This window comes from Glycine max, chromosome 9, assembly GCF_000004515.6.
Source record: "Glycine max cultivar Williams 82 chromosome 9, Glycine_max_v4.0, whole genome shotgun sequence".
NCBI lineage: Eukaryota > Viridiplantae > Streptophyta > Magnoliopsida > Fabales > Fabaceae > Glycine > Glycine max.
The window spans coordinates 2367551-2394484 of record NC_038245.2 but is presented as its reverse complement, the minus strand read 5'-3'; the positions used below and the strand labels follow the sequence as shown (position 1 = coordinate 2394484).

The 26934-nt window shown below is 32.2% G+C and overlaps 5 protein-coding genes across 9 annotated transcripts; 1 reads left to right on the top strand and 4 right to left on the bottom strand.

Moving 5' to 3' along the window:
- Positions 1-80: 80 nt before the first annotated feature.
- MYB55 (MYB transcription factor) lies at positions 81-5936 on the bottom strand. Of its 4 annotated transcripts, none has more exons than NM_001354191.1 (7): positions 5785-5936; positions 4952-5127; positions 4583-4800; positions 4186-4270; positions 2500-2583; positions 849-1199; positions 81-436 (listed from the first exon to the last, which is right to left on the bottom strand). In NM_001354191.1, exons 2-7 carry the CDS (start codon positions 5099-5101, stop codon positions 425-427), a joined length of 900 nt encoding a protein of 299 aa, NP_001341120.1. In that variant the 5' UTR covers positions 5102-5127; positions 5785-5936; the 3' UTR covers positions 81-424. The 4 variants fall into 4 exon arrangements, with proteins under 4 accessions (NP_001341120.1, NP_001341119.1, NP_001341121.1 ...); NM_001354190.1 differs by having other exon boundaries at positions 5679-5894; NM_001354192.1 differs by lacking the exon at positions 2500-2583.
- An 872-nt stretch (positions 5937-6808) lies between these two features.
- Positions 6809-10124, top strand: LOC100527038 (uncharacterized). 2 transcript variants are annotated; one of them, XM_006586586.4, is made up of 2 exons: positions 6809-7338; positions 8140-10124. In XM_006586586.4, the coding sequence occupies exons 1-2, from the start codon at positions 6916-6918 to the stop codon at positions 8245-8247; spliced, it is 531 nt and encodes a 176-aa protein (XP_006586649.1). In that variant the 5' UTR covers positions 6809-6915; the 3' UTR covers positions 8248-10124.
- Positions 10125-11873: 1749 nt separating this feature from the next.
- LOC100820136 (probable folate-biopterin transporter 7) lies at positions 11874-15595 on the bottom strand. The gene is made up of 2 exons (XM_003535093.5): positions 14978-15595; positions 11874-13160 (listed from the first exon to the last, which is right to left on the bottom strand). Exons 1-2 carry the CDS (start codon positions 15237-15239, stop codon positions 12109-12111), a joined length of 1314 nt encoding a protein of 437 aa, XP_003535141.1. The 5' UTR covers positions 15240-15595; the 3' UTR covers positions 11874-12108.
- Positions 15596-18409: 2814 nt separating this feature from the next.
- LOC100816926 (50S ribosomal protein L7/L12) lies at positions 18410-20330 on the bottom strand. Its single transcript, XM_003535092.5, has 2 exons — positions 20190-20330; positions 18410-19357 (listed from the first exon to the last, which is right to left on the bottom strand). Exon 2 carries the CDS (start codon positions 19273-19275, stop codon positions 18700-18702), a length of 576 nt encoding a protein of 191 aa, XP_003535140.1. The 5' UTR covers positions 19276-19357; positions 20190-20330; the 3' UTR covers positions 18410-18699.
- Positions 20331-22982: 2652 nt separating this feature from the next.
- On the bottom strand, positions 22983-25936 carry LOC102662420 (E3 ubiquitin-protein ligase SINA-like 1). The gene is made up of 2 exons (XM_006587923.1): positions 25820-25936; positions 22983-23735 (listed from the first exon to the last, which is right to left on the bottom strand). The coding sequence occupies exons 1-2, from the start codon at positions 25934-25936 to the stop codon at positions 22983-22985; spliced, it is 870 nt and encodes a 289-aa protein (XP_006587986.1).
- Positions 25937-26934: the final 998 nt, after the last annotated feature.

Here is a 26934-nt window from a genome sequence, read left to right as displayed (position 1 = left end):
ACACAAGTCTAGAAATGAAAAAGCACCCGGTTCCAACGCGCAGGACGTGACACTTCAAACACTTAAAAAACGCTTTCTAACACGTGAAAATGCACTTGATAAAGCTGCTAGTTTCAGAAGAAATTTGAACGAATTCCCATTCATCTAAACATCTACTTTCTATAAACAACAAGTACATGGACAGAGCGCTAAGGTAACAACAGCTATAAAGAAATTACAATAAAGATTCAAACAATGGTTCTATCTACAAGAAGGATATTTCAATATCCAAAAATATATCCTAATAAAGGTGAAACTTGCATAGTCACAAGAGCCTCCAATATTGCAAACTATAGACTATACCAGCAAATGATATTTAGCTGGCTGGCTGTCCTACTCAATTCCACCGTTCATCTCTCCTCGAGTCTAATTCTTCAAACTTCCATCAAGCATGGATCTACACATTTAAAAATGCCAAAAAATTAGAATACTACATTATTTGATAGAGATAGCAGGGAATCACTAAGCAGGCAAGAGATATAAGGTTGACCCTGTGGTTGGGGAAGAAAGAAGGGAGCCGGAGAGGTCACGGGTTTGAATTCTCCTAATTAACATTTCTAACAAAACTAACAAGCAAGCATTTGCGGATAAAATAAAATAAAATAAAAAGGAAAACCAAGAAGCCAAATGGAATGTCTCCAAAATGATAAAACCAAATCACATGTCCGATCAATATGAGAAACTTGCCCTCATGACTAGGTTATATGAAAAATAAAATTCACATTTCCTTGGCATAAAAAAATCTACGTCTTCTATAGATGTATTATAGTATCATGTATGGAAAAAGTGGGGAAAAAAAGTTTTTTTACCCTCTTTGGGGATTTTCTCCCTTTCGCTGATTTTGTTGTAGCATCTGCAAAAGCTTGTGCAGCCTCCGCATCAGCTTCTGCTGCCTCTGCTTCCTTTGCTGCCTCCTCTGCTTCTGCAATGGCGGCTTCTGCTTCAGCAACTGCTCGAGCAGCAAATGCAGCTGCCTCTTGTGGAGTCATAGACCTTATCTTTTCTAACTCTAAATCTATCTGAGATCTAGTAAGGATGTTGGTCTCATCCCTGTCAATTTTCATAGAGGCTTTCTGCCTCCCTTCCAAATATAACACGGATGAGTTTCTTCTTCTGTCAGAATATGCTGCTATAGGTGCAATTCTATACTTGCGATTTACCTGAAATACCAAAGTCAGCCCTAAAGTAAGATCTCTAATAGAAACAACTTAATATAACTCCCACTCAAAATGAGAACATTCAGAATACTTGTCAAGCTCACGTAAAACCAAATGACTAAAAACATTAAATCAAGACAATGGATTCCTGAAAATTATATTATAAAAAATTGTTTCTAGTTCTTACCAAAACACACAAACTTTGTGCAAGTCTATGCATGAGTTTGGAGTTAAACAATGTATAGCTGTATAACGCAATCCTTACCAATTAATTACCCACAAGCAGCATCTATACGTAAGCAACAGTGAATAAAATAATGCATGAGTGTTGAATAACAACAATGTCTTAAATCCCAGATATCAAAGCGTGACAGACGGCCCCAAAAACTGAGATGGCGGATAGTCACTATCTTGAAATTTTTTGTATAGTTTACAAAAGTATACTATATACATAAAAAATCTCAAAAAAGATAAAAATTAATAGCATTCATAGTTAACAATAAAAGTCATATGTGTCTTAAACAAGTAAATACCAACAACAGTCAAATGCAAAGTTTCCTAGATAAGAAGGAATCATCAATTATCAATCACTATCTTCTAAATCCTAGTCTTCTTTATCATTTTCACTACTATTACAGTCATTGATATCATTCTTGAAAATTGAAATCCCTATAATACCCCCCCTCCCCAAAAAATCCCTAATGTCACGTTCAAAGGGCTTTTTTGGAATCACCAAATAGCGCTGCTATGGCCGCTATTTAAAACCCCAAGTAATACCAGCAACAACAACCAGAATAAAATCTCGATTAGAATTGTTTCTTATCATTTTAACTAGTCAAAAATCAGTACTTTCAAGTTTCAATTGTTTTGCCTACACCTCTACTTATATTCGTTTCAGCCATCTCCCCTAATCCTCTGGTCCTGGCATAAAACCCAACTTGCACCCCAAACACTTCATCATAGTCTTATAATGAGTAATTGTAGAGATTGTCTAATCAAACAGAGCTTAGACTAAATGCTTCAGTACTTGTCCAGGAAATAGTATCTATGCCCACTCCTTTAAATGACAGTTCCATGTTTCCATCTCATTCAATATTCACGCTCCTACATTTAAACCCATAAGCTTGTAAAAGCAATCCATCCACACTGGTGGATGAACAAACTGGGTTTGATACCACTCAATTTAGAGAAAAGCCTGTTCCTAAGAGTCAGGCAGACTAGAGAGGAGAGCTTATGCCACTTATAAATAGGAGTTTCATTTCTCACAACGAGACACGGCATAATTAAACATGTAGAAATATACCTTGATCAGTTTTCCACTTGCTGTCAAAAACTTTAATTTTGCAGACAACATACTTTTTAAGCCTGGCAGTGCCCAATATTGGTCCTACAGATTTCAAAGCAATGAAATTCAACTGCTGTTGAAAGCAGAAACAATATAGCTTATAACATATGGAATATGAAGTAGAGCAGTACTTTACCAAATGGGAAATTCACCAGTAATAAGCAGATGTAATGTCATTCCATAACCATAAAAATTTTGGTTATTAGAAAGTTTGACCATCATCACATTTTTAAGCATCATTACTATCAAGTATATTCATGTTTAGAGGTGGGGGACAAGATCATTCAGCCAAGGAAAGATCATAGAATAGACCAAATGTACACTCAAGATTCAAGAATGTGATCTTGACATTACAAGAAAGCAGTGAAGTTGCACCTCTCTATTGATTGAACTTAAATAGGTCACCTCATTGTTGGATAAATCAAGATATGACTAGGAATCGGGAGGGGGTGAAAGGTCATAAATCAAAAGATTGTAACACAGATTGTAGAATCCTACCAAAAGACACAAAGTTATACATAAAGACACCCATATGATTAAAAATAAAAACAAAGATAAAGAAAAAATCTTGCAAATCTAACATTAAAATAATCTTAAACTAAAAATTCAAATTCATAGATTTATAACTCAATTGATAGGTCCAACGTAACTCATAAGTCATAAACAGTCACATAAAATACAAAACATAAGCTTTTCATAATTCACTCATAATCAGCTAACCTAAATCCCTAAAGAAAATAATATAAGCATCTCCAATCAGGCGCATGGACATATTTTGTTCAGAAAAACAGAGGTGAACTGAGAAAGAACAGAAGCAGAAGAAGAAAAATGTTCCAGCGCAGCCAGCACAGCAAATGTCCAAGGAAGAACTATAACCATCACAGAAGGAAAAACAGAATCCCAGCAGCCCAACTAGAAGAGAGGAGATGAAGAAGATGAGGTAGAAGATAGGAGACAAAGCACAACAATGCAAAAGCTGAGAGCCTGAGATTGAGAGACAGGATTTGAACTGGAGAAGATAGGAGAAAGGAGAAGAGAGTTGTGCAAATGAGAGGCAGAAGAAGACAGGGGTGTGGAAAAAAACAATCTTAGGGTTTCGAAACAGGTTCAAATCTCTAAGCTCTAGATGAACTGGGTTGCGAAACCTGACCCAGAGAAACAATCTCCAGGATCAGAATGGCACAGCAATCCCTCAATTACACAAGGAAGATCACAATCTCGCTGCAATCTCACTTGTTCCCGATCATATGTCCAATTTAGCACGCTATTAAGGGAGAAAATCATATGATTGTGCAATCCTACAATCTTAATTGTGATATTGTCAACAGTGGGTCGTCTCACCTTGGAACTTTTAAACCAATACGAAAACTAATATATTTCTCAAAACCTGATGCTTTTCTTCGACATTAACCTTGAGGGGCTTTTCTTTTTAGAAAGCCATACATTTTTTCCCTACAAATCTAAACTAAAAGGCCTTGTTATTAAACTCAGAAAATTGCAGATCAAAAAATGCTGAAAAATTCCATTGACACTTGTATGGTTCCATAAGCAAATTTGATGAAGATTGGACAATTTCATTTGATTATTTTATCAATTTATCTAGGGCAAGCAGAACAAACAAAAGTTTGGCTTAGCACTTCATACCTCTATGAAAGCTGCAATAGCTGTCTTATTAGAACCACCATTCTCCTTCAAGCAAGTGATCGCTTCCATTATAAGTTTATCCAAACTGTATAAAGTAAACAGAGAAAAACATATACTGTCATGATAGACATAAATCAATTACACCCAAAAAACAACAAAGACACACACAATTTAAAGGAAATGAAAGCTTTTTAGGATGCATGCAACCAAAAAAAAAAGTAATCCAGCAAACATGCCAGCAATTAGATCAATGACCCTAACACTTGTTAGCCAGTAAGAATTCCCTAGAAACAATTGCAAATAGCACCACTGAAGAATCACTTTTAACTTTTTCAGCAAACCAGGTAGCTAATATAATAAAATAAAATACCATATCAAAACAAAACAAGATTCCAACCTTAAATTAGACCTCTTTGGACCAGGAATATGCACCATATCTCTAGAAACTTGAAGAGGCTTAACATCAACAATTTCTTCATCACTTGGAGCAACAGCAGTGATAGCCATAGAGTTCTCATCCTGTCTCGGGACCTGATGCACCCTTCTGACTGATAACCTAGATTTTTCCCTAGAGCTCCATCCATTTGCCATCACACTCAGATTTCTCCATTTATCCTATCCAAAACCCCATATCAGAACCACAAAAACAAGTTGTGCATAGTAATATAGATGGACCAACACTAATTCATTACAATGTAAGGAAAATGAAATAATGAACCTCAACAAAATAAAACATCAACAAATGCAACCAACAAGGTAACCAGACCTTGAGATCCACATTTGACCGCAGGTACAAGACACTACTAAACTCTGGATCCTTCAGTATGGTGCGCCATTTACCAACACCATGCTTGACAACTCCGGCTTTAAGTGCTTGTTCCTCTTCTGCAGTCCATTTCTGCTTCGGAGCACCCATCACATATAGATCAGAAACACTCTCAGCTGGCAAGCAATAGTAAATTACATAAGCATTATGTTTAGCTCTAAATACATAATCACAAGTTTTGCAATCATAAGACATCAGAAGCTCTTCCGATTACTTTAAACTTATATCCCATTAAATATTGAATTTTACAAATTCTTGACTCAAGATTCTTTATCAAATCATCTAAGAAAATTTCAACTTTGCGTTTGTTTTGATTTTTAAAGACAGCATACAATCCAATTATTGTACAAATCACGCAACTTGTGTTATTAAAAATTGTTCAATTCCCTACTTCCATTGTTAATCCATTGATTCCAGACAGCAGATAGTTCAAGGATGTGATTTTAAGGTCACACATGGCACAAAAACTATAAATTCAACGGAGGAAGCTGATCGTGAGCGTTCAAAGAAAACCCACAAATCCATTCTTAACACGGAAGCTACAGAAACATGCAAACCACTGTCCAATCAAATAACAAAACTTTGGAATTCAACATCAACAGAAAACCTAATCAGAATTGTTCATCCGAAATAAAAAAAATAAAAAATACTGATCCCACAATCGGACCTAAAACAATTGAATTTCGAATTGTTCTACGAAACCCTAAGAGCAGAATTTGAGAGATATCAGCGACGAAATAGAGAGGGAGAGAGAACGAAAAAGAGGAAGAAACCTTAATTGGAATTGATTGGGTGAGAAATTGGTGATTTAAGGTCCCAGAAATGCCCTAACCGGACCGGAGACCAGCATGTGCATTCAACACATGCATGAAAAGAACAGAAATAAAAATAAAAATAAGACTTTTGTACTTCTATTCTCCCAGTTATCATTAGTCTGTGAATTTGTTTTTTTATATATAAATTTTATTTTATTATTTTAATTCCATAATCTTTTTTTAATGTTAATTGTATAATCTTAGTTTATCTATTAAAATTTCAACAAAAAATTTATCTATTAATTTGACAATTAATATTAATTGAAATACCAACGTTGTATTTCATTGCATTGTAATCTAAACACATTTCTCACGTAAATGTGTTGAGGTAACACTTTATTACATGTGACGTCCGTATTTATGTTATACTCCAAACCAAAAATATGTGTTGAATATGTCATAGAATATGCAAGTTAATGAATAAATCAAAATAATATTTAACTAAAATAGTGAAGGACGGATTAACAAAAAAATACTTTATAAAAAAACAAACAAAAATTATAAAGTAATGCCTAAGAGAACCAAAAATAAAATTTTTAAAATAAATAAAATGACCGAAGGTTACATTTTTTATCCTCTTTCAATGACTATAAATTTGTAAATTAAAATTCGTCATATAATGACTTGAACTAATTATAGTAATTAGGGAATAAATAAATTTAATGAATATTGTAAAAAATATTATTAGTAAACCCTAAAAATATAAATATTTTAATAAACAAGTCATTTTGTCCTTAAAGTATAAAACAATCTCATATTATATTATAATGTTGAATAAATGAACATTTGAATCCATGTAAAATATACTTGAACATCAATTTCATCTTCATTTTATTTTTACTTTAATTGAACATTTTAAAGTTTAATTTTACATCAAAATATTTTTTGAAATGGTTCTTTGATAGGTGAATTGAGTATTAAGATTTTTTATTTATATAGTAAAATTAAAAGTAAAAGCTTAAAATAATTAAAATTGAGCAGTATCTAGTATTATATTTTAAGTTTTAAACACTGCTACAGTCCACTCCTCTGCCGCAGTGTTGTAGATGTTGATCATTTGATGATGCTGTCCCTGTTGCCGGAAACGAAATGGGTTTGATTCCTAACCCTAACCCTAACCCTAATGCTAAACCCAAGCAACCTGCGTTTTGCTTAAAATGGCCATGGAATGATGCAAACCCTAGCCCTAGCCCTAGCCCCTGCAAGTTTGAGGGTCCTTTGCCATTGAAATCTCTCCAAAACCTTGGCTTAATCGCTTTCAATTTTGCGAGCTCTGTTTCGAGTTGGAAGAAGAAAACGAGTCCAGCTGCAGCGTCGGAGTCGGAGGCAGAGGCAGAGGCGTTTGCGTCGGCTCTGGCGAGCGGGAAGGAAGCGACTTTGTTGGAGTTCTACTCCCCCAAGTGCAGGCTCTGCAATTCCTTGCTCAAATTTGTCTCCGAAGTCGAAACCAGAAACTCTAATTGGCTCAACATTGTTATGGCTGATGCTGAGAACCCCAATTGGCTACCCGAGGTATCTTCTTTTTCACTTATTTGACCTAAATGATAGGAATTGAGATTACTCTTGGATTCATTCATGTTGGACTGAACTTTGGGATAAAATCCTGTTGACATTTTGTATACAAGGGTGCATGATGCTGAGACTGTTATTGATTAACTTTATTTCTGAGCCTGAATTGTTGTAGGATAATGGCCATTTAGCAACACAGAAAAAATATAGACAGAAAAAGGATGGACAACTAGCAACTAGGAAAAAAAACATAACCTAATAAAGTTTGGGAAAAAAGCCAACTCTTCCCGATTACACCAATTAAACCCGTTAATGAGAACAAGTTCTATCTATTGGAATAAATAAATTCTAACTATATAAATTAATTTGCATAAATTGCCATGGACAAAATCAAGTCGTTTCCCCTTTTATGTCAATTACACATGTTTTTCATTCAGAGATGAAACCAAACTTGCTAAATACCCATGCAGCCATGCTACATAAGCATGAACAGTTTGTTGGAAATCCTACGTCAACTGTAGTTTATAGTTAAGGACCTATTTGAATAAGTTTCTCCAGAAACACTTAAGAGAAGAAAAAAAGAAGGAAAAATTATATAAGGTTCCCCGTAAGCTAAAATTAGCTCATGTGTAAGTTAAAAATAAGCTTTTAGAGCTAATATGAAAGAAATTCTACAGATTAGCTTATGCATAAGCTAATTTTAGCTTATAGAGAAGCTTATTTCAATTTTTTTTCTCTTGTATTTGCTTATGGAGAAGTTTATTCAAACAAACCCTAATTCACATTTCTCTTGCATTATCATAGGTGATATTTTATCTCAATGCCAGTGACACACTAGGTTTTTCCACCACATGCCTAAATCAAGGAAGAGCTTTTGAAACAAACTTGTGCATGCTTGTCATCATTCTGTAAAACAATCTGGATTTGAATCATGTGACTAGCATACAACTCAATTGATTCTCTAGCACTGGTCTTCGGTCTTCCCAGTTTTGGCCAGGCTGGAAAAATGATCAAACAGCAATAAAAATGGATAACTCTTCATATAAGCTGCCTTTCTGTTTAATTTTCCTTTTTCTGTTATATTTTTTATTCTGTTAGTTCAGGGTTCCACTTGTTTTACATTGTTTAACATATTTGATTATTACTACTGTCATTTGTTTGTGCTATGGAAATTGGGTATACTTGTCATTGGTTTAAGATGGATTTTGGCTGGGTATCATACCTTATTAACATTTACTTTGTTGCTTTGTGAAAGTTTTTTTTTTATATTGTTTTGTTTCTTTAACTCAAAAGTACGAGTATATATCAAAGTTGGTCATTAGAAAGAATTAAATGTGACAAGGGAGCTTATCAAAGCTTAATATAATAATTATTCATGTTATCTCCTAGAGTAAGTATGCTGAACTACATTTGCGCAGACCTGACCTCGCACTGTCAGTCTCATGCTCCCAAGCCTTCTTTTCTCCTCCTCTTTTAGATGCAGACCTGTTTCTCTATCTTTTTTTTTCAAATGTGATGATCCTCAGTATATCCCTCTCGAGAAGTATTGCATTCTTGCCTCTTCTTGAAAATACTTTTTGGCTTTTTTATTTTTTGTTCATTCTTTCAGAATTACCTTTGCATGCAAACCATTCTAATTTTCTTTACACTCCAGCTGCTGCTTAAATGAGCTTAACCTGATATCTTGCCTTGGATTATGTACAGCATGCATTGTAACAAATGCTGCTTCCACATTAAACTTACCTTTTAACTGTCGGATTATACCTTGGACAATCTCATTTGTTAGCATATGCTATTAAAAATTGACAAATGGACAATGCCAGCATTTTATCCAAACAGAGAGTACCATCCCATCCTACGATCACTCTTGAGCCGAAAAGTTCAAAACATTACATTCTAAGTCCATTTTCATATATATGTCCTTCAATGCATCTAGTTTTGATATGCAAGGGATCCATTTTGACATATTTCTGTGTGAAACTTCAGATGATGGTTCTGACAAGAAACATCAATTTTTTGGAGGGGTATGGGAAGAGCATCAAATTTTAATTTAAGATTAAAACACATTGTTGATGAGAGATTTGAGGCCCTTATCCTTTACTTGATGGAAACAGCCGAGGTCCAAATTTAGGATGGACTTACAAGTTTTCTTTGAATACTTTAACCATTAATTAAAGCTATTACTTCTCGATATTCTTGCATGACCTTCATTGAAATTGGTTTTGCTATCTTTTATACCTTGAGGATAATGTTGTATACGAATAACTCAATATTTTATTTATTTGTTTAATCTCAGGAGAATACATTTTGTTCATAATGACTTCTTGCTGACTTATTTTTAAATCTTTCTATTGCAGCTCCTTAATTATGATGTTAGCTATGTTCCTTGCTTTGTGCTTCTTGACAACAATGGAAAGGCCCTGGCAAAGACGGGTGTCCCAAATAGCCGTTTACATGTTATTGCAGGACTCTCCCATCTTCTCAAAATGAAGCGTCCTCAACAAAATAATGGATGATGAGCCTAGTGCATGAAAACCAACCTTCTGTTCAAGTACCAAGGCACCATAACAGGAGTTATACAGTTAACTTGATGGTTGAAGGAAAAAGTGGGAAGAAAGGAGTCGTGTGCTCAACTCTCTCACTAATATTCTAACAAAACTAACTTCGAACATTTTGGATTGCCTTGGTTTAACTTTAACACGGAATCATCATTATATGTAAATTAACTCACATTCTTATGTTTCCAAGAACTACTTGCACCAATGCTAACCTACATGCATGGTGAGTCTCGTATTGTTGTCATCTTTGTTTTGCATGTCAACGTGCATTTCATTATCTTAAGCAACGGTGCCCATATCCTTTGGGCTCTAAGGGAATCCTTTAAAGCCACATCACAATTTTCGCATTTAACATCAATCTCTTCTCTTAAGCTAACAAATTTATAAATTTTAAAGAATATTCTTATTCCAGAACAATTTCTAAAGATACTCTCGTTCAATACAGGGAACCAGATTGATAAGAGTAGATAAATCAAAACTTTCAAAAGAACTTATAATTTGAAAGGAAAGAATAACTAATATGAGAGAGCAAGCGAGGCTCCTTTTAAAGGGGGTAAAGAATAATATAAATAAATTAGTTTAGTTTGTTTTTTTTTTTAAAAAAACTTTGAGCAGTTGTAATGTTTTTTGGCAGGCCAAATTTACTGCCTCAAGAGGACTAAATCTTTTTCCCATTTATAATTCATAACATCTTTCTGAAGTATTCTTTCTTTTTCTTTTATTTTTTTAGTTAAGGGCTTCCTTAATTTCTCATTATTAGCAAATATTGATTGAAATCCTGATAGACACTGAATATGAAGATTTCTCTGAGTCATGATTCAAACTTGGTTCACCCCATTTTTTTTCTCACTCTACGTAGGCCTCATTGGTAACAAATATAATATCTTTAACCTTTTTTAATAAATCATATCTTTAACTTAGTGTGTATATATATATATATATATATATATATATATATATATATATATATATATATATATCCTAAAATTAATTCAAAATTTAAATATATACAAATATTTATAACGGTTTTTTCCAAGAGTGCTTTAATCTAGTTCTGGGATTGTTGCCCTTGCATTCACATAAATATATCATATATACTTAACTTCCTAAGTTCCCTAGAGGCAAATAGAAAGAAGCTTCCCAAAATTTTAGAAAATTTCAGAGAGGGATAGAGGAAGAAAACATGAAGAGGTTCTACAGGTGGAGAAAAATTACAACTAACAAGTTGTCTTCAAAATCAAGAAACAAGAAATCTAAAGTTGTCAAGAAACGTCCCGGTAATTAATGGCCTCTATAGCTCTAACTTGTAACATATAATAATGATCATTCATTTGTTCTTATTATTCTTTTGTGGGTTGAAATTTCGAAAAATCAAATGCAAGATTAATATTATTGTTATTTGTTGGCTTTATATTAGTATTTATTTTTCTATTTTTTTTCTCCACAGAAGATGATTATAGTTCGGAAGAGCAGGTTTTGCGGATGTTTGACATGAATATGATGTATGGACCCTGCCTTGGATTGACAAGATTAGAATTATAAAGTTGGGAGCGTGCACACAAGATGGGTTTGAACCCTCCTGAGTAAATTAAGTGCCTTTTGGAAAGTGGCAAAGCTCAATCAAAATATGTGTGGCATAAGTTAAACACCCGTGCAGGAATTCTTACTGTTGAAATATCACGGGAAGGGAATTTTTTTATTGAAAGAAAAGATTATTGATACCTAACTATGGTGTTGTGAATTTGATTCCTCAATTTTTTTAACTGATTAAATCTTTCTATTTTCAAAATTAAATGAATTTGATTCTTCTATTAAAACACATTAGTAGCTTCTGCTTACATGGCTCATTCCGTTTGACATGATTTACGAATGATGCTCGCTGCTTCTACATCAACTAATCAACTAATAAAAACATTCAAAACACAAAATCCATCCAAAATATAACAAATGAAAAAGAGCCTATCCACTTGATATTCAATCTAAAGACAAAATCACCTCTTGAACGAAAATAATCATCACATGGTCACGCTATACCTTTACACCCTATCACTTACAAATGTTTGGTATAAAAAATCTAGAAAACAAACTGATATAGCTTGTATCTGCCAGCTGATGCATGAAGGCAAAGAAATGAAACAGAATCAATCACTTCAGCATCATACCACTATTTCCTTGAATCACATTTTTATATTTTATATCTCTAAAAGCTAATAAATTAGTCTTTCCTTTTGGCTTTTGATTCTACCTTGTCTGGTATGCATGATGACCAAAAAGTTGGCACCAAAGTGCATGCAGCTTGTATCAGAAGTCCAAATGGAAGTCCTGAAAAGTCATTTCCTGTTACCTTAATACACGATGCAAGTGCAACACCAAGGTATCCACTCACAATGAATGCAAGGGCAACACACGACATAAGAAATGCCATTACAGAACCCTCACATCCTGGGGGACACATCTGTGCTATTAGGACACTGAATGGCAGAATCTTAAAGAAAAATAGAACCTCCAAGAATCCTGAGAAAATCACAACATAGAGCGAGTCCGGCATGCCCATTTGTCGATAAAAACCTCGCACGAACAAGAAATCTGAAACCATTAAGAATGCCATCATAACTTGAATGGCCGATATCAGTTTCCTTGATGAGACAGATTTGAAGTATTGATTATATATGATGCCCCATAGGAGCATTGTTGCCTGGCCAAACACCTTGGAGATACCCAATACTGACGAGTCTATTTTCAAATACTGTGTCTGGTAAAAGAACATGGTGCCTGTAAGTGCAGGAATAATGGCATAAGATGCTGTAAACCATGATATTGAATATGCAATTTCAGGCTTTCTTAGAGCAACCAATAGCTGTGAAAGCTGTTTCCTTATTCCACCAGATGGACTCTTTGGGAGCCTGAGAGAACTCTCACGAACCGAGATGGTTATAAAAAATTGGAGAGCAAGGAGAAGGCCAAAATATAAAAACATGGACTGTGGGGAGAACCGGCCAATAAAAATTCCGCCAAGAAGGTTTCCAAGGACTCCTCCTGCAGAGGAAGCTATCCAAACAAATGATTGGAGATTGCCTGAGGAGGATGGTTGGGGGTGCTTGGTTGAGGAAGGAGTCTGTTTAGCCATCTCTGCAACAATGGCATCATTTGCAACCTCGGCTATTGAAGCACCTAGATTACTAAGAAGGAGGTATATGGAGATTGCGAAAATAGACATGTTTGTTGGAGAGATTGCTATGACTAGCCACGACAGTGCCTGCAAAAAAGCTGCAAAAAACAGATTCAGAGAAATATTTTAGGAATTAGTTATATCAACGGTAGAAATTAGAAATGCAATAAAACTACAAACATTGGTATCATGAACCAATTATCCCAAAGGCTTAATGTAATAGGTGAAGACAAATGAGGGTTTTTATATTATATCTTAATATGCCCCTTCACAAAAGAGCCCTATGGACTTGAAGAGTGTACTATACACAAGCTCACCTACCTTGTGCTATAATTCAAATTTTTATCAGAAGAGAATGGGGAGAGACAAGGATTGAACTCTAGAACACTTGGTCAAAGAGGCTTCTACATCATGTCATAAAACAACTATCCCAAAAGCTTAAGTTATTAAGTGAAAACAGGTGAATGGTTTTATATATCTCTCTAACAACTGGAATGATTTTAAAATTCATAAAAAATGTGATTCTCTTAAAAGCTTTAGTTGATGACTTTTTGCTTGTAAAAAAAACGCCATAAAGCTGTTCTTACAGAAGAGAGCTAGAATGAAAAAAAAAAAAAAAAAACTTCCAAACCAATTCCAATTTTAGCAACCAAGAAATTTAGTAGGAAATTTCCACCTAAAAAAGGGGATTTTCCTCAATACTATAATTGAAGACTGCTTGCACAAAATCAAAAAATGCAATAATATTATAAGCTGCTCTTAGAGATGAGAGCTTGAATGGAGAAACTTCAATACCAATTCCAATTTTAGCAACCGAGAAACCATGGAGGAAATGTCCATCAAGAAAAAGAGGGAGAAATTCATGAAAATTCAAGGCAAGCAAAATGTTGGACCCAGAGGTCATTGATTCATGCTAAGTCTTTTAATCAAATCATACAATTGGTTAGCCTAGCTATTTGCCCCTTCATGAGGTAATCACTCATCGATTCCCTTTAGGTCAATATTTTGACTAGGACTGGCATATCAGGGATTCTTGCTAATTAGAGAGATGGAATAGCTTACAAGTAAAAGGAAAAAACATTTTTAGACCAACGAGGATAGAAATAATCATGAAGTCCACAATGCTGCACTTGAAATGGCTATGTTCCAAAGTTCGACAGATATGGAAGGAGTAGGTTTAATTACATCAACCTTTTATGTTAAATGAAACGAATGATGTGGAGGTACCAACTGGAGTGCATCATAAAGATATATACGATTACGTATACACTTTGGAACAAATTCAGAATGAAGAGACTAAAGTGCAGTAAAACACATATTTGGGTTTTTCATTCTTTTTTTCTAATTTTGTTTAGGAGTGATGACTGGTCAAAATCCTGGAGATCCTTTTTTTGCCTTAGGCTTGATACAAGGAAAAACAGATAATATATTACCAGTAACCAGTAACCATCAGTATCTAACGACTTTAAAGAATCTATAAACAAAAAACATGGGACTTAAGAGATTATTACATCAAATAGTTTCCAACAAAAGCAAAATAAAAAAAAGAAAGATACCAAACTCTATCCCATTGTTTTCAAGTCCAGAATCTCAATCCTACTTTTTCTTCATTCATTTTTCTTTATGCTTTTTTTTTTCCGATTAAAGCATCCCACACTGAAGAAGCAAACGTCTTTTCCTCACAGTTATACACACAAAGGATCAATTCATTCATTCATCAATTCTCTTATCCATTTGGGATAAGAAGGAAGAACCAATCCTCGATTCCAAAATCCCCACATCACGGAACCAACAACAAACTGTAGGAAAGTTGCAAAAGTGTGCAACTTGGCTCTAACATGATCAAATCAGAGAGAGAAAGCAAAAGGGTACATGGAGAAACCAAAAAAGAGTGAAGATTTGGTGTATGGTGTACCTCCAAGGGCGATGTAGGGAACTCGGTGCTGGCCAGAGATGTAGACAGAGTCTGAAAGAAGGCCATAGAGTGGTTTTCCAACCATGGGAAGATTAGCGGAACTCTGAAGAATTTGAAGAGTGGAAGGGTCCACATTCAGACCATCTTTGAGGTAGAAACTCACTACCAACCATGGAAAACACCTGAATCCTTGTACCCAAAACCCCAAGCCCAGAACTTTCTTCATCAATCTCCCTCCACCGCCACCGTCTGATGCCACCATTTTTGTTTCACTTTCGTAACCGTTAAGGAAGAGAGAGTGAGAGAAAGTATACGTGTTTAGTGTTTGAGACCAAACAGAGTTTTGATTTTAACCAAGGAATTGTTGGTTGCAAAGAGGTTTCGGGCTTTTTAAGGAAAAAAGCAGAGTCAGGTGCTGTTATGTGTCTATGAACTATGATCTGTGTTTTCCCCAGTGACTACATTTGCACTCACAAATGACATTTGTTGTTGCTGTCTTTGAAGTTTGAACCACAACGTTTTGTTATGGGGGACACGTGCTGACACTCTGTGCTCACACCTTTCTTTCTTTTCTTGTTGCATTCCTTTAACTTTTTTTTTCTTTCTAAAATAAAACAAATATTTTTTTTATCTTATCATAATATTAATATAAAATAATATATAAGATGATTTTTTCTTTTTTAATATAATTTATTTCAATAAACATGAATTCAAATTTTAGATCACATACACAAATAAGTATAACTGATCCAATCGTTCATGGTAAACAAATTTATATTTACACGTGTATTTTCTTTCTCGCAGCGTGTTCTTTTTTAATCTTAATAATCCTTTTTATATAAAAAAAAATCTTAATATCAGATTCTCTGAAATATTCCTGTAGGTAGATCTGATCTGTTCTGGGTGATTGTTTTTATTTTCTTTTCATTTTTGGTTATGCGTACGACACACTGAAAGGTATGCCAGCAAGTTTGTGTACGTGTAAGGTCTGACATTTTTTTCACAATTTTTATTATTAAATAAATTTAATTTTATGTGAATATTATTATTTATTTTAATGAGCTCATAAATTTTATTTAATAAAAAAATATATCACTTTTCATTTTTGTGTACAACTAGTTGGCATTCTTGTGTTTCTAATATGATAATTTTAAATAATTATTATTTGATTTTAAGGAATGTTTTATTCCAATTAATATGTTTATAAAAGTATGAATTCAATGTAATTTTTTATTTTAATTATTGAATTAAATTTGTGTTTGATGTAATTGTAAAATATAAATAATTTGTTGGTGAGATAATATGTATCTATTAAAATATATTTATTGTTATTTGTTAAAATGAAAAGATAAAATGAAGACATTATTGTCATTGCAACATCAGTAACATTATATGGAATTTGAGTGCAGTAAACATTTTCCGAAACTATAATATAAAATGTTTCATCTTCTGATAATGTTGAGATACAAATTATAATCTTAGAATGTATTCTTTGTTCATGCGTGCGAGTTTGAATAATAAATACCAAACTGATCTGATGTATTGTTCGTTTTTTATGATCACACAACATTTAATTGGATTTAATGCATGGAGGCTTTATTCCATTAAAATAACTTGATAGCAATAAGAAGATTTTTATAGAGAATAAAATAAAAGATGACAAAACATTTAAATCAAATTAAAACAGTAATTTATTTTAATTTAATGTCAGTATATTTTATTCAGTTTTAAAAACTTCATAATAATAAAATGATTTTTATGAAGAATAAAAAATGACAACATTTAAATCAAATCAAAGTAACTATATATATAAATGATATATATATGATGAGAGATCAGATTACTTTAATAGTAATTTTTTTATGATTCATTTTTTGAAATTCAATGATTATAATATGTAACTAATTTTAATTATTTCAAGAAAATGAATAATAAAAATAAAAAAAAATTTCTTAAAATAATATATATATATATATATTATAATAATAATAATAATAATAATAATAATAAAACAAGTATCGAACTCCAAAGATGTGTCCCACCAATTGGACTGGGAAGTTGAAGAAGAGAGTGGCTTTTCTTAACAGTTTAGTTTAACCTTCAAAAGTATTAAATTAGTGTATCTTTTAAGATTATTAATATAAAATAAGTAATACTTTACAAGTAAGGCATTTAGGGGCTTAAAAAAAATGGCATTTAGGTCTGTGAGTTGTGACAGTATATAACCGTCAAAAATTACTATTATATACTACATAAGTTATACTTATGAAATACAACTTATCTTACATTCGTAGATATAAAAAAAATTATATAAAAAAAGCACTTTATTGGTTGAAAAAAGCCGAAACTGTCGTCCGGAATATTTGTAAATTGGCCATAATCGACGGCTAACTCATGCTACTTTTATTTTTGTCATTCTCATCCATGTCATGATATTATATTTTGAGTTACTTTGGCTAAATGTTGTTAAAAAAAAATGCTTTTGCTAAAGAAAGAATCTGATATGATCATAGCATACAAACAAGAGGAGCGGGGGAACATGATATCATCATAACCATCGTCATTATGCACACGCTATCCTTTTAAATTAGATGATTTGAATTATTCCATTCATTCGATTACACAATTGTCAAATAAGAGTACGAAGTTATAACTTACAAACATAATGATCAAGTAATAGAAAAGAGATGGATTCTACGGTACGAAATTAAAACATATTTCATATGTAGGAAAGTCTTATTTTTTTTACTTTTACTTCTCTAATTTCTCATTATGTCCCTTTCTTTTTCTTATTTTTTGGATCGGTCATTGTTGTTCTTTTTAGGATATGATTTGTAGTTTATTTTTGCATTTGCCCTTTTTGTTCTTTTGGATTCTCTTTTTTGAATTTGTTCTATGATGTGATTTTTTTTTTTTTAAATTGCAATTGATGAAATCACCGTCAAGTCAGACAGCCACTTCAACTCAATGTGCATGTGAATTATTGGAAAGATCAGCCAGAATATTCGATAGTTGAATTTTTTCATTTTGGTAGAGAAGAGGGGAAGGAAGACAGACAGGTACAAAATTTTTCCTTAGACTCCGTCTAGAATAGAATATGGTTATCCTTATTCTTGACAAAATTCAGTGCATAACAACCCTATTTCATGAACAGCGTTCCTTTCCAAAATTTCCCGTTGACAAAGTCAAAGAAAAATGAAAAATAATTCATACGAATCTATTACCGAAGTCACAGCCATTCTAAATTTCTAATCATCATACATTGATACTTAGAACAAGGATGGCACATTGAAACCTAAATTAATAGACTACAAATCTATAAAAAGAGGCACAATACTTCACAAGAGGTCCACCAAGCACCAGTTCAAACAGAAGACCACCCAGTTTAGTATATCAAGCACAGGAATCTCAAATAACTAAATGACAAATTCATAAAGTAATTCTCCCTATGATCTCATAAATATTTCACTTTGGAAGAAAAGATGTGAGCAGAGGATAGGCAAAAAGTGTTACAAATGTCAAACCAACACAACAGTTATAAGTTATACAATGATTAACCAGAAAAGTCAACTAAGAAAAAATTGATTCAAAAAGATTATTCAACTATAGGTTCTTAACTCTTAAATCTGCTTTGTGCCTTTAGAAATTTCTTCCAACAGTCATTCGCCAAGCATATGGCAACTTAAAAACATATTGGAAATTAAGAATTGTGATCTCAAATTCTACTCCATGACTGCAACTCCTCCAGCAGCTTTTATTTTTTCTATTATTTCATTTGCCTCCTCTTTTGTGATTCCTTGTTTTAGCACAACTGGAACTTTTTCAACAAGATCTTTGGCCTCTTTCAATCCTAGGTTAGTAAATGCTCTTACCTCCTTAATCACCTTGATCTTTGCGGCAGCATCAAATTTCTCCAACTTCACATCAAAAGCTGTTTTCTCTGCCTTTTTCTCCTCAACCTTTGGTCCAGCAGTACCACCTTCTGTACCCATGCCCATGCCATCTGTGGAAATTGGCTGCAACTTTGGAAGTTTTAATCTTTCTGACAAAGTAGGCATAATTTGACCACGTTCTTCTTCCGATAGTGCTCCAATTCGTTCTGCAAGCTGAACAATTTTTTCTGAGGGTGGAGGTCTGGGGCCATAGGGATCATAGAATTGAGGGATTCTGTACTTTATTGGCTTAGCCTGTGGATCTTTAGGAACAGAATCACTCTGTAAGGCACGAGATTGCAAAGGCCCACGTGTATGCGGCCGAGGGAGACGGCAAATTAATCTGGAAAGGGGCATAAACCTCATCTCTTTGTTCAGTCAAAATAGTGACTCATGAAATCAAGATGTTGAAAAAAAATGCTCTTTCAACAAACTAGTAGCACCACCCCTGAAACAATTTTCCCAACATGCTAAGGTTGAACCGCATACCGCATGACATATAACATACATGATAACAAATACAACTCATATATTCATCCACATTCTCACCCTAGACACTTCAAACAAAAGAGATCACCACGAAAGAAGGTAGCAATACTAGCAAATGCTAAACAGTAAACACATAAAACATCAACTTCTTCTAGCACTTCCAATTTCAATAACAGAAATGATATGTGAACACCCCATCACTCCAAACACCCAAATTTCTCAAGTATCAATTAGCACTTGGGTGTCTACTCATCATTTTCCTTTCAATAAAAAAATACAAAATCAGCTAGTGAATTGGGAAGCGTTCTTAACTAGAATCCAGATATTCCCGTGGAATATCACAAAACACTCTTTTTTACAATCCAAATCAAAACATCAAATGCTCATCTCATATTTTTCTGCCCCAGATACTGAAATATGCATATTTCACAATTCATACACAACAAAACAGGAACCATAATTGAATCACAACCAGCGCGCAATAAAACAAACAAAAGCAAGTAAGCAAATTGAACTTAATGGTAGCCAATAGAATGAAACACAAGACACATTATAAATTTGATGCTCCTGCAATCTACAAGAGAAAACCCAGAAGAAAAAAAGAAGGGATTAGCCCAAATTTTCAAGTTGATAGTACATTAATTGGAATTTTTCATGGCGCTGGGAAGAGCCACCGAGGAGTAATAACAATAGTGAAGGTGATAAGCCAGTTGAATTTGTGGGTTCTATCCATCTAATGAAACAGCATTTCCTTCGATCGAAAAGTAACAAAAAAAAAAAGCATGCGTTACCTGCACGAAGTGAGTGTTGGACTTGAAATTTTCGCTAACTGGTGGGGTGAAATGGCGAACTAAGAAGGGAAAGCGTGGAATTAGGGATTGCGGTGCTGCGAGTGAACTAAGCAAATTCTGGATGTGGGCTTGCAACTTTGGCCCAGGTTAACCCAGCAAAATTTTCAATGGACTCGATTTAAATTTAATATAAAAATATAAGTATAAGAAAAATTGACCAAATGTAAATATAAAATTATAATCTATAATTTTTTACCAAATATAAATATAAAAGTATAATCTATAAAAAGTGTGACAAGTACGTTCTATGTATAACTTAATGAAAAATTTGATCATAAAATTTATAATTTAATGTTAAATTAATCTTTGAAAAATATAACTTGATATCAAATTGATCTTGAATATTATAACTTAATGATAAAATGATTCTAAAAACTTAATGGTTAGATGTAATTGTTATACTTTTTACATGTTCAGATACTAAATCAAAATTTTATTCTTTTAAGAATTAAATTGTCCTTATAGGATTTTGCCTCACCCAATGTCTAGCCAAAAATTCTCTAACTTAGGTCGAACCAATGTTGCCTAAGCCCAAGTTGAAGATGTCTTAATCAAGATAGAATTAAAGATGTCATGATGAAAGTTTAACTGTTGATGGCCAGGTCTAGGCCAAGTTGAAAAGCTTTAGCCAAAATTAAAATGGACATACTCTAGCCGAGACCAAAGTGAAGATACATTAGTCAAAACCAATAATTAAAGATACTTTAATTGAGATCAAGTTGAAGATGTCTTAATCAATGAAAATTAAGTTAAAAATATTCTGATTGAGACTAAATTGATATTATTTGATAAGGTAAAATTAAAAATACTTGTGTTAAGACCAAGTTAAAATTACTTTAACTAAAATCAAATTGAAATTATTCTGACAAAAAATGAGTTAAAATTACTTTGGTCAAGTCTATTTTCATTTTTCTTTTGGCCAATGAATTGTTTTTTTAATAGTCATGCCTTATGGGTTGATCCTCCTTAAGCGTGCGGCTTGAGCCTTTATTAAGTGTTGTGTTGTAGAAGATATATATGTAATAGTTGATTTACATAGAAGATAGAAGAAAGAGAAAACAATGAGGTAAAAGTGAGGTGAATGCATCATATAATACATGAATGTAATTATTTTACTTTACAAGTAACATTTTTTTTTCAAATGTTATTTAGTATAGATATAAATTTATCGAAAAGAAATATAATAAAAAACATTTAGTGAAAATTATTTTTTGTAAGCATTTTAGAGAAAAGTATTAGCAATACTTTTAAATAAATATAAAAGAGAAAGGAAAAAAAATTTACTCTAGTCGACGGTAATTGTCTTACAATTATAGCACACGAACTGATTCGATCCCGATAAAAAAAAACATTCAACTTGTATTTGATTGTGCTTTAGTGTTTTTTGTTTTTTAGTGAAAAATAATTTTTAGATAAGAGGAATAGGGGAAGAAAATAAGTTAAAAGAACAAGAAATAAAGAACTAAAAATAGAAAATCAAAACAACTTAAACATATGATTTGATATTTTTGGTTTTAAAAATTGAAAAGATACATTACTTTTGGAAATAATTTTTAAACACTACACTTGTCAAATATTTTTTTATTTCTTATTTTTATGAAAGAAAAAAGAATACATTTTTCAAGAATAAACATCTTTCACAAAAATTGTTTTGTGAGCAGGGAATATTCTTCTAACAAAAACAAACGACTAAATATTTTTTTCTGAGCAAAACCTAATTTTTATTTTATGAATTAGCAAAACCTAAAGTTGTACACAAAGAAAAACAAGTAGCTATACAGATAAATTTCAGACAACATCCCTCACATTCATCATTAAAAAAGTATATATTCTTAACTCTCCTAGCTAGCTACTTGATGAAAACTACATACTCTAGAAAAACCAAGGTCTACTTAAACCCTTTACAAAGTTATTATACATAACACATCGTTCGATTATATGCTTAACAAGACTCCATGCACTCAATAAACAGAAACGTAACAAAGTATAATTTAACAAGCCAAGCATATACTAATCTAAGACCTAGATGGGCCCTTGTGTGTAGCACTTGGTAATTGCATATTCCAATCGGTCTGTGATTCTTGGAACCGAATGATAAGGACTGGCCCTACTGATGAAATCAAAATAATAACCTTTCATATGATGTCAAGAAATACCTCCAGAAGAAAGAAGGGAATTAGAATTCGATGGAATAGTTCTTCTTCATGTTATTCCCTTTCATATATATGACAGTACTTATAACAACTTCCAAAAGGAAAAACCATAATGACAGTAGATAACAAATCCAATAATAATGTGTCAACATATTATGCTCAAATACGATATATGTGCATCTAATACAACACGTATCTGATATGCTAACAAAAGAAAACATATATTTGATATACCATTATTCTAACATATATAGGATATGGTATGTGTGAAATACATGTCTAGATATGTATAAATATTCATAAAATATAATAAATATATAATTGTTATTATGCAAATCCAAATCAACAACATACTTCTCAAACTTTACTAAAAGCAAAATAAAAATTATAAACCATTATCATTATAAATCACTCCACTATGTCTACAAATAGAAAAACTATCAATTTCATTGTTTTCTTAAATTCATCAAGGATAAATGTTTCTCTGTTTCTGTTGGAATTAATTTTCCAAACATTTTTAAAGACTTGGACACTTAACAGATACTGAGTGAAGTGAAGTATCCATGAGTATCAGTTGCTCTTAGGGATAAAAGTCGTTCAATCCAACTGGGCGGTTCCTGATCCTTTTGGGCCTCCCGTTTTGGTCATTGTTTTCTTCACTAACAACCTTATCAGCACCACTCACGGTAGTAATCAGAAACTGCAGTTTGATCTGTCCATTACAAGGCCACATCTCAATTGGAATGTGTAAAAAGCTTAGTAAAGAAAACTCAAACTTCAGTCCTTGAGTTGTCTCCACAAAAGTTTGAGGCAATAGAACTGCACCATCAGACGTTGCCCTAACTTCATAATCAAACTTAGGGATCCACGAGTTAGGCCCAACATGGAAAAGAATCAATGAATTTTTCTTCTCCCTCTTATCATTGCTGATCACAAACAATTTTCCATCACTTACCGCTTGAAGAACACGAGTCGTCGTGTCGCGCCTCAAAGACACATAAAAAAACTCTCCATATTTGAATGGTATTCTCTTGTAGAAATGCTTCACTTTGAAATGTTGCCCTAATTCGTTGGAATTGGAAATCCAATCACAACGTGGCTGGGGACATAAACATGGTACAAAGGTGCATGTCTTCTCATGATCACGTTTCTCACTGTACCTCACAATTGCATTACAACCATGTTTTGCATAACAGCACACGGTTTTCATTGATTCCATCACTGCCTCAATAGCTCGGCAACGCTTGTCCCCGATGAACATTGAGCAAAAGGGACACTTGTACCCATGCTTGTTACAGCAGGGAGAACAAAGAATTACGTGCCCTTTGGTGCACTGCATTTGAAGTCACGCAAAAAAATTAAGTGAATATGTATGATAAACAAAAAAAAAAAACTGTAAGAAATAGTTGAAACTCTAAACAAGAATTAATCTAGCTAGAAACATGATAAACAAAAGAAATAAAAAATTGAATAATTTTTTCATCAGCCTAGCTCGAGAATGGACAAACTGGTGCATAAAATGTCAAGCAGAACAAAATAGAAACATCTGCGGTGTTATATTTGCTACAAATTCGGCCACACATCCACTTCTTTTCAGTTCTCATATTTGTTATCATTTTGTTAATAATACATATTGCATGTAGTTTGAACTTGAATGGCAGGTTTGTTATGAAGTTTTTTTAATAGAATCTGTCAAAGTTAATAAAAACAGAATTTATTTGCCAACATATACATTTACGCATTGCCTTTTGAGACTTGAGTTCATCAAGAATGTATTAATAAACGAAACAAGAGGTTAAAGAGATATTACAGCTCGTTCTAATTAGTTCTTTTTTGTTTTTTGTTTTTTAGGGGGTTCTAATTAGTTCTAAGAACAGAAAAAAGTGATACTTCTTTATATATAATTCAGCAATACAATACTAGATCACCTAATAAATACTAATTACACATATAGATCCACACATTGCATGAATTATTGTAAAAAACTCGATTAAAAGGATATTATTTGTCAAGCACAACATGGACAACGTTGAAGGGTAGTCCTAACCTATTGGAGCTGGTGAGGATGGAGGATTGATTAATTTTAATTGAAGGAATAAGCGACTTGAGGGAAGAACAAGAGAATTGATTACTGTCTAGAAAACTATTGTCGTCAACTTAATTACCCATCGTAATGCCAATAATTGTAAGGGAAAAACCAATCATGTAGAGATAGATAACTACATTAAGGTCGTTTCGTATGAGAAAACATTTTTTATTTTAATTTTGTACAGTGAAAATAGAAATAAAAACTACTGCTGCTGCTACTAACAATAAAAATAATAATAAATTCGCTATTTTTATGTATTTTTTTAAAAAAGAAACAAAAAAAAAATAAATAGTTTTATAATTTTTTTTGAGGAAATAGTTTTATAATTAAAACTATTTTTTTATGTAAACCTAATTTTAATGATGAAGTATGAAAATAAATTGAAAGACCTACAAAAGAGAATCATAAAGACAGTTAGTAAGCCAATGACTGTAATTGGTAAAAAAAAAAAAAAAAGTCAATGAGTATAGAGATTACAAAAGAAAATTTATATTTTACTATGTGATTTATAAACAAGCTCTTATCAATCAATTAATGTAAGAGTACTCATGGGAAAGCTTCTCAACTTGGATATAAACAAGTTGAGATCAAGGTTCTCTAAAGTATAAACAATTTTTACTTAAATAATGTTACAAGAGATGTTTAATCAGATTGAAAATAGGGTAAAAATATATATTCTCATTAGATCTTTATATACATGCATCATTTGTTGTTCTTTATTGAACTACTTATGATTTGGATTCAGATAAGTATACCCATGTGGAATCATATTTTAGATATATTGTGGATACACCTTCACTTTTTTTTTATCAAAATCTTAAAAATAATTGCGTAAGTATTCATTATCTAAGAACAATCCCACAAACCTCGGTAAAAATCACACTGACAATAAGGCATTACAAAGTTCATCTCAGTAGCCTCCCTTCTCGATGATTTGAAAATTGAAATATTTATTTTCCAAACCTTTCTCTTTTTTTTTTCTTTTTAAGAATTGAATTGGCTAATTAGTCATAACAAATAGTTGTTGTAACAGTGTATTAGACTCTCTCTCTCTCTTCTAAAATAAAAAACGTGTATTGTTGTTCAAATATATTGTGGAATATAATAAAAAAAAGAAGGCTTTTTGTCGGCTCGACCAGACATACTTGAATATATATATCAACCGGATCCAATTCAATCAAATGAAAGGTAAATTTAAAATTTACAAACTACATGAAATTAAGTATTCACACATCCTTTAAAAAAAAAAAAAAAGCATTCACACACATATAACATATAGAAAAGGCTAATTAAATTAACAAGTAAAGAAGAGAGGGAATTAGACAAACCTCGTAGATTGGAATGGTTAATGTATCACGACACCCACAACAAACAAATACATCTGGATCAGTTAAAATCATCGGAACGCCGTTATCACCACCACCATTAACAGCTGGATGGGCCATATCAGTGTTATCAAACCCGTTTGGAACAATATAAAAATCTCCCTCTCTGTAATTGGACTAATATATGATGTCTCACGCTCATATGAATTGAATTTCTCTCTTCATTTTATATATTTAGTAGTGAAAGAAAGGATCATATATGATGATAATAACAATAAGTTAAAAAATGGAATGATATTAATTACATTGTATATTTGTATTAGTGAATACCTTTTTTGCTCTTATTTTATTAGTTAATTATAATATTTTAGTTAATTCATTGTACATATATAGAAGGCATAATTATTTTTCTTCCTTGGCAAAAAGTATCCGTTAGACTATTTTTTTTTAAAAAAAAAAAACTAGAAATCTCATACTTATATATGTACATTTTTTTATAGCTAGTAGAAAATATTTCCATAAAAAAAATAAGAAAATATTAATTTTTTTTCTAAAGAACAACAATGTTAATAGAACATAAAAGTTAAAAACATAAAAACCATTATTATATAAGATCCTTAATTTATTCATTATTTTTCTTTTATATTTTTATATGAGTATGATGAAATCATATCAATTTAATTTTGATAAACTATTATTCGATAACTATCAATTGTATAATATTTTCTCAAAACTCACTATTGGATTGAAAATTATTTTTACCTATAACAAATATATAAAATTTCATATTAATTCAAAATTATTTATTAACTCATCCATACAAATTAAAATCAATGAAATATAATTTTTTAAAAATATACTAAAATATGAATCATTAATTATCTTTTTTTTATTGTTAATTTTCAACAAAATTTTAAAATAAAAATCTTAATAATATTTAAATATAATTCAATAGTCAGATTGATAAAAAAATTATATCAAATTATAAAATTTTGTAATAGTTACTTAAATTACAATTACATGAATGTAATTTGGTTCCTCTTTATAGGATACATTGTGATAGTGTATATTGTTAAATGAAAAACACAAATAAAAACAATTTTTCAAATAGTTACCTT

Coding starts and splice junctions, on each gene's coding strand:
- MYB55 (NM_001354191.1), bottom strand. CDS start 5,101: ATGGGTGCTCCGAAGCAGAAATGGACTGCAGAAGAGGAACAAGCACTT. Junction 4,271..4,582: donor CCAAAGAGGTCTAATTTAAG/GTTGGAATCTTG, acceptor TACTTTATACAG/TTTGGATAAACTTATAATGG. Junction 1,200..2,499: donor CAAGTGGAAAACTGATCAAG/GTATATTTCTAC, acceptor TTGGTATTTCAG/GTAAATCGCAAGTATAGAAT.
- LOC100527038 (XM_006586586.4), top strand. CDS start 6,916: ATGGGTTTGATTCCTAACCCTAACCCTAACCCTAATGCTAAACCCAAG. Junction 7,339..8,139: donor ACCCCAATTGGCTACCCGAG/GTATCTTCTTTT, acceptor GCATTATCATAG/GTGATATTTTATCTCAATGC.
- LOC100820136 (XM_003535093.5), bottom strand. CDS start 15,239: ATGGTGGCATCAGACGGTGGCGGTGGAGGGAGATTGATGAAGAAAGTT. Junction 13,161..14,977: donor TCCCTACATCGCCCTTGGAG/GTACACCATACA, acceptor TGTTTTTTGCAG/CTTTTTTGCAGGCACTGTCG.
- LOC100816926 (XM_003535092.5), bottom strand. CDS start 19,275: ATGAGGTTTATGCCCCTTTCCAGATTAATTTGCCGTCTCCCTCGGCCG.
- LOC102662420 (XM_006587923.1), bottom strand. CDS start 25,936: ATGGCCCATCCAGCTGTTAATGGTGGTGGTGATAACGGCGTTCCGATG. Junction 23,736..25,819: donor TAACCATTCCAATCTACGAG/GTTTGTCTAATT, acceptor CTTCAAATGCAG/TGCACCAAAGGGCACGTAAT.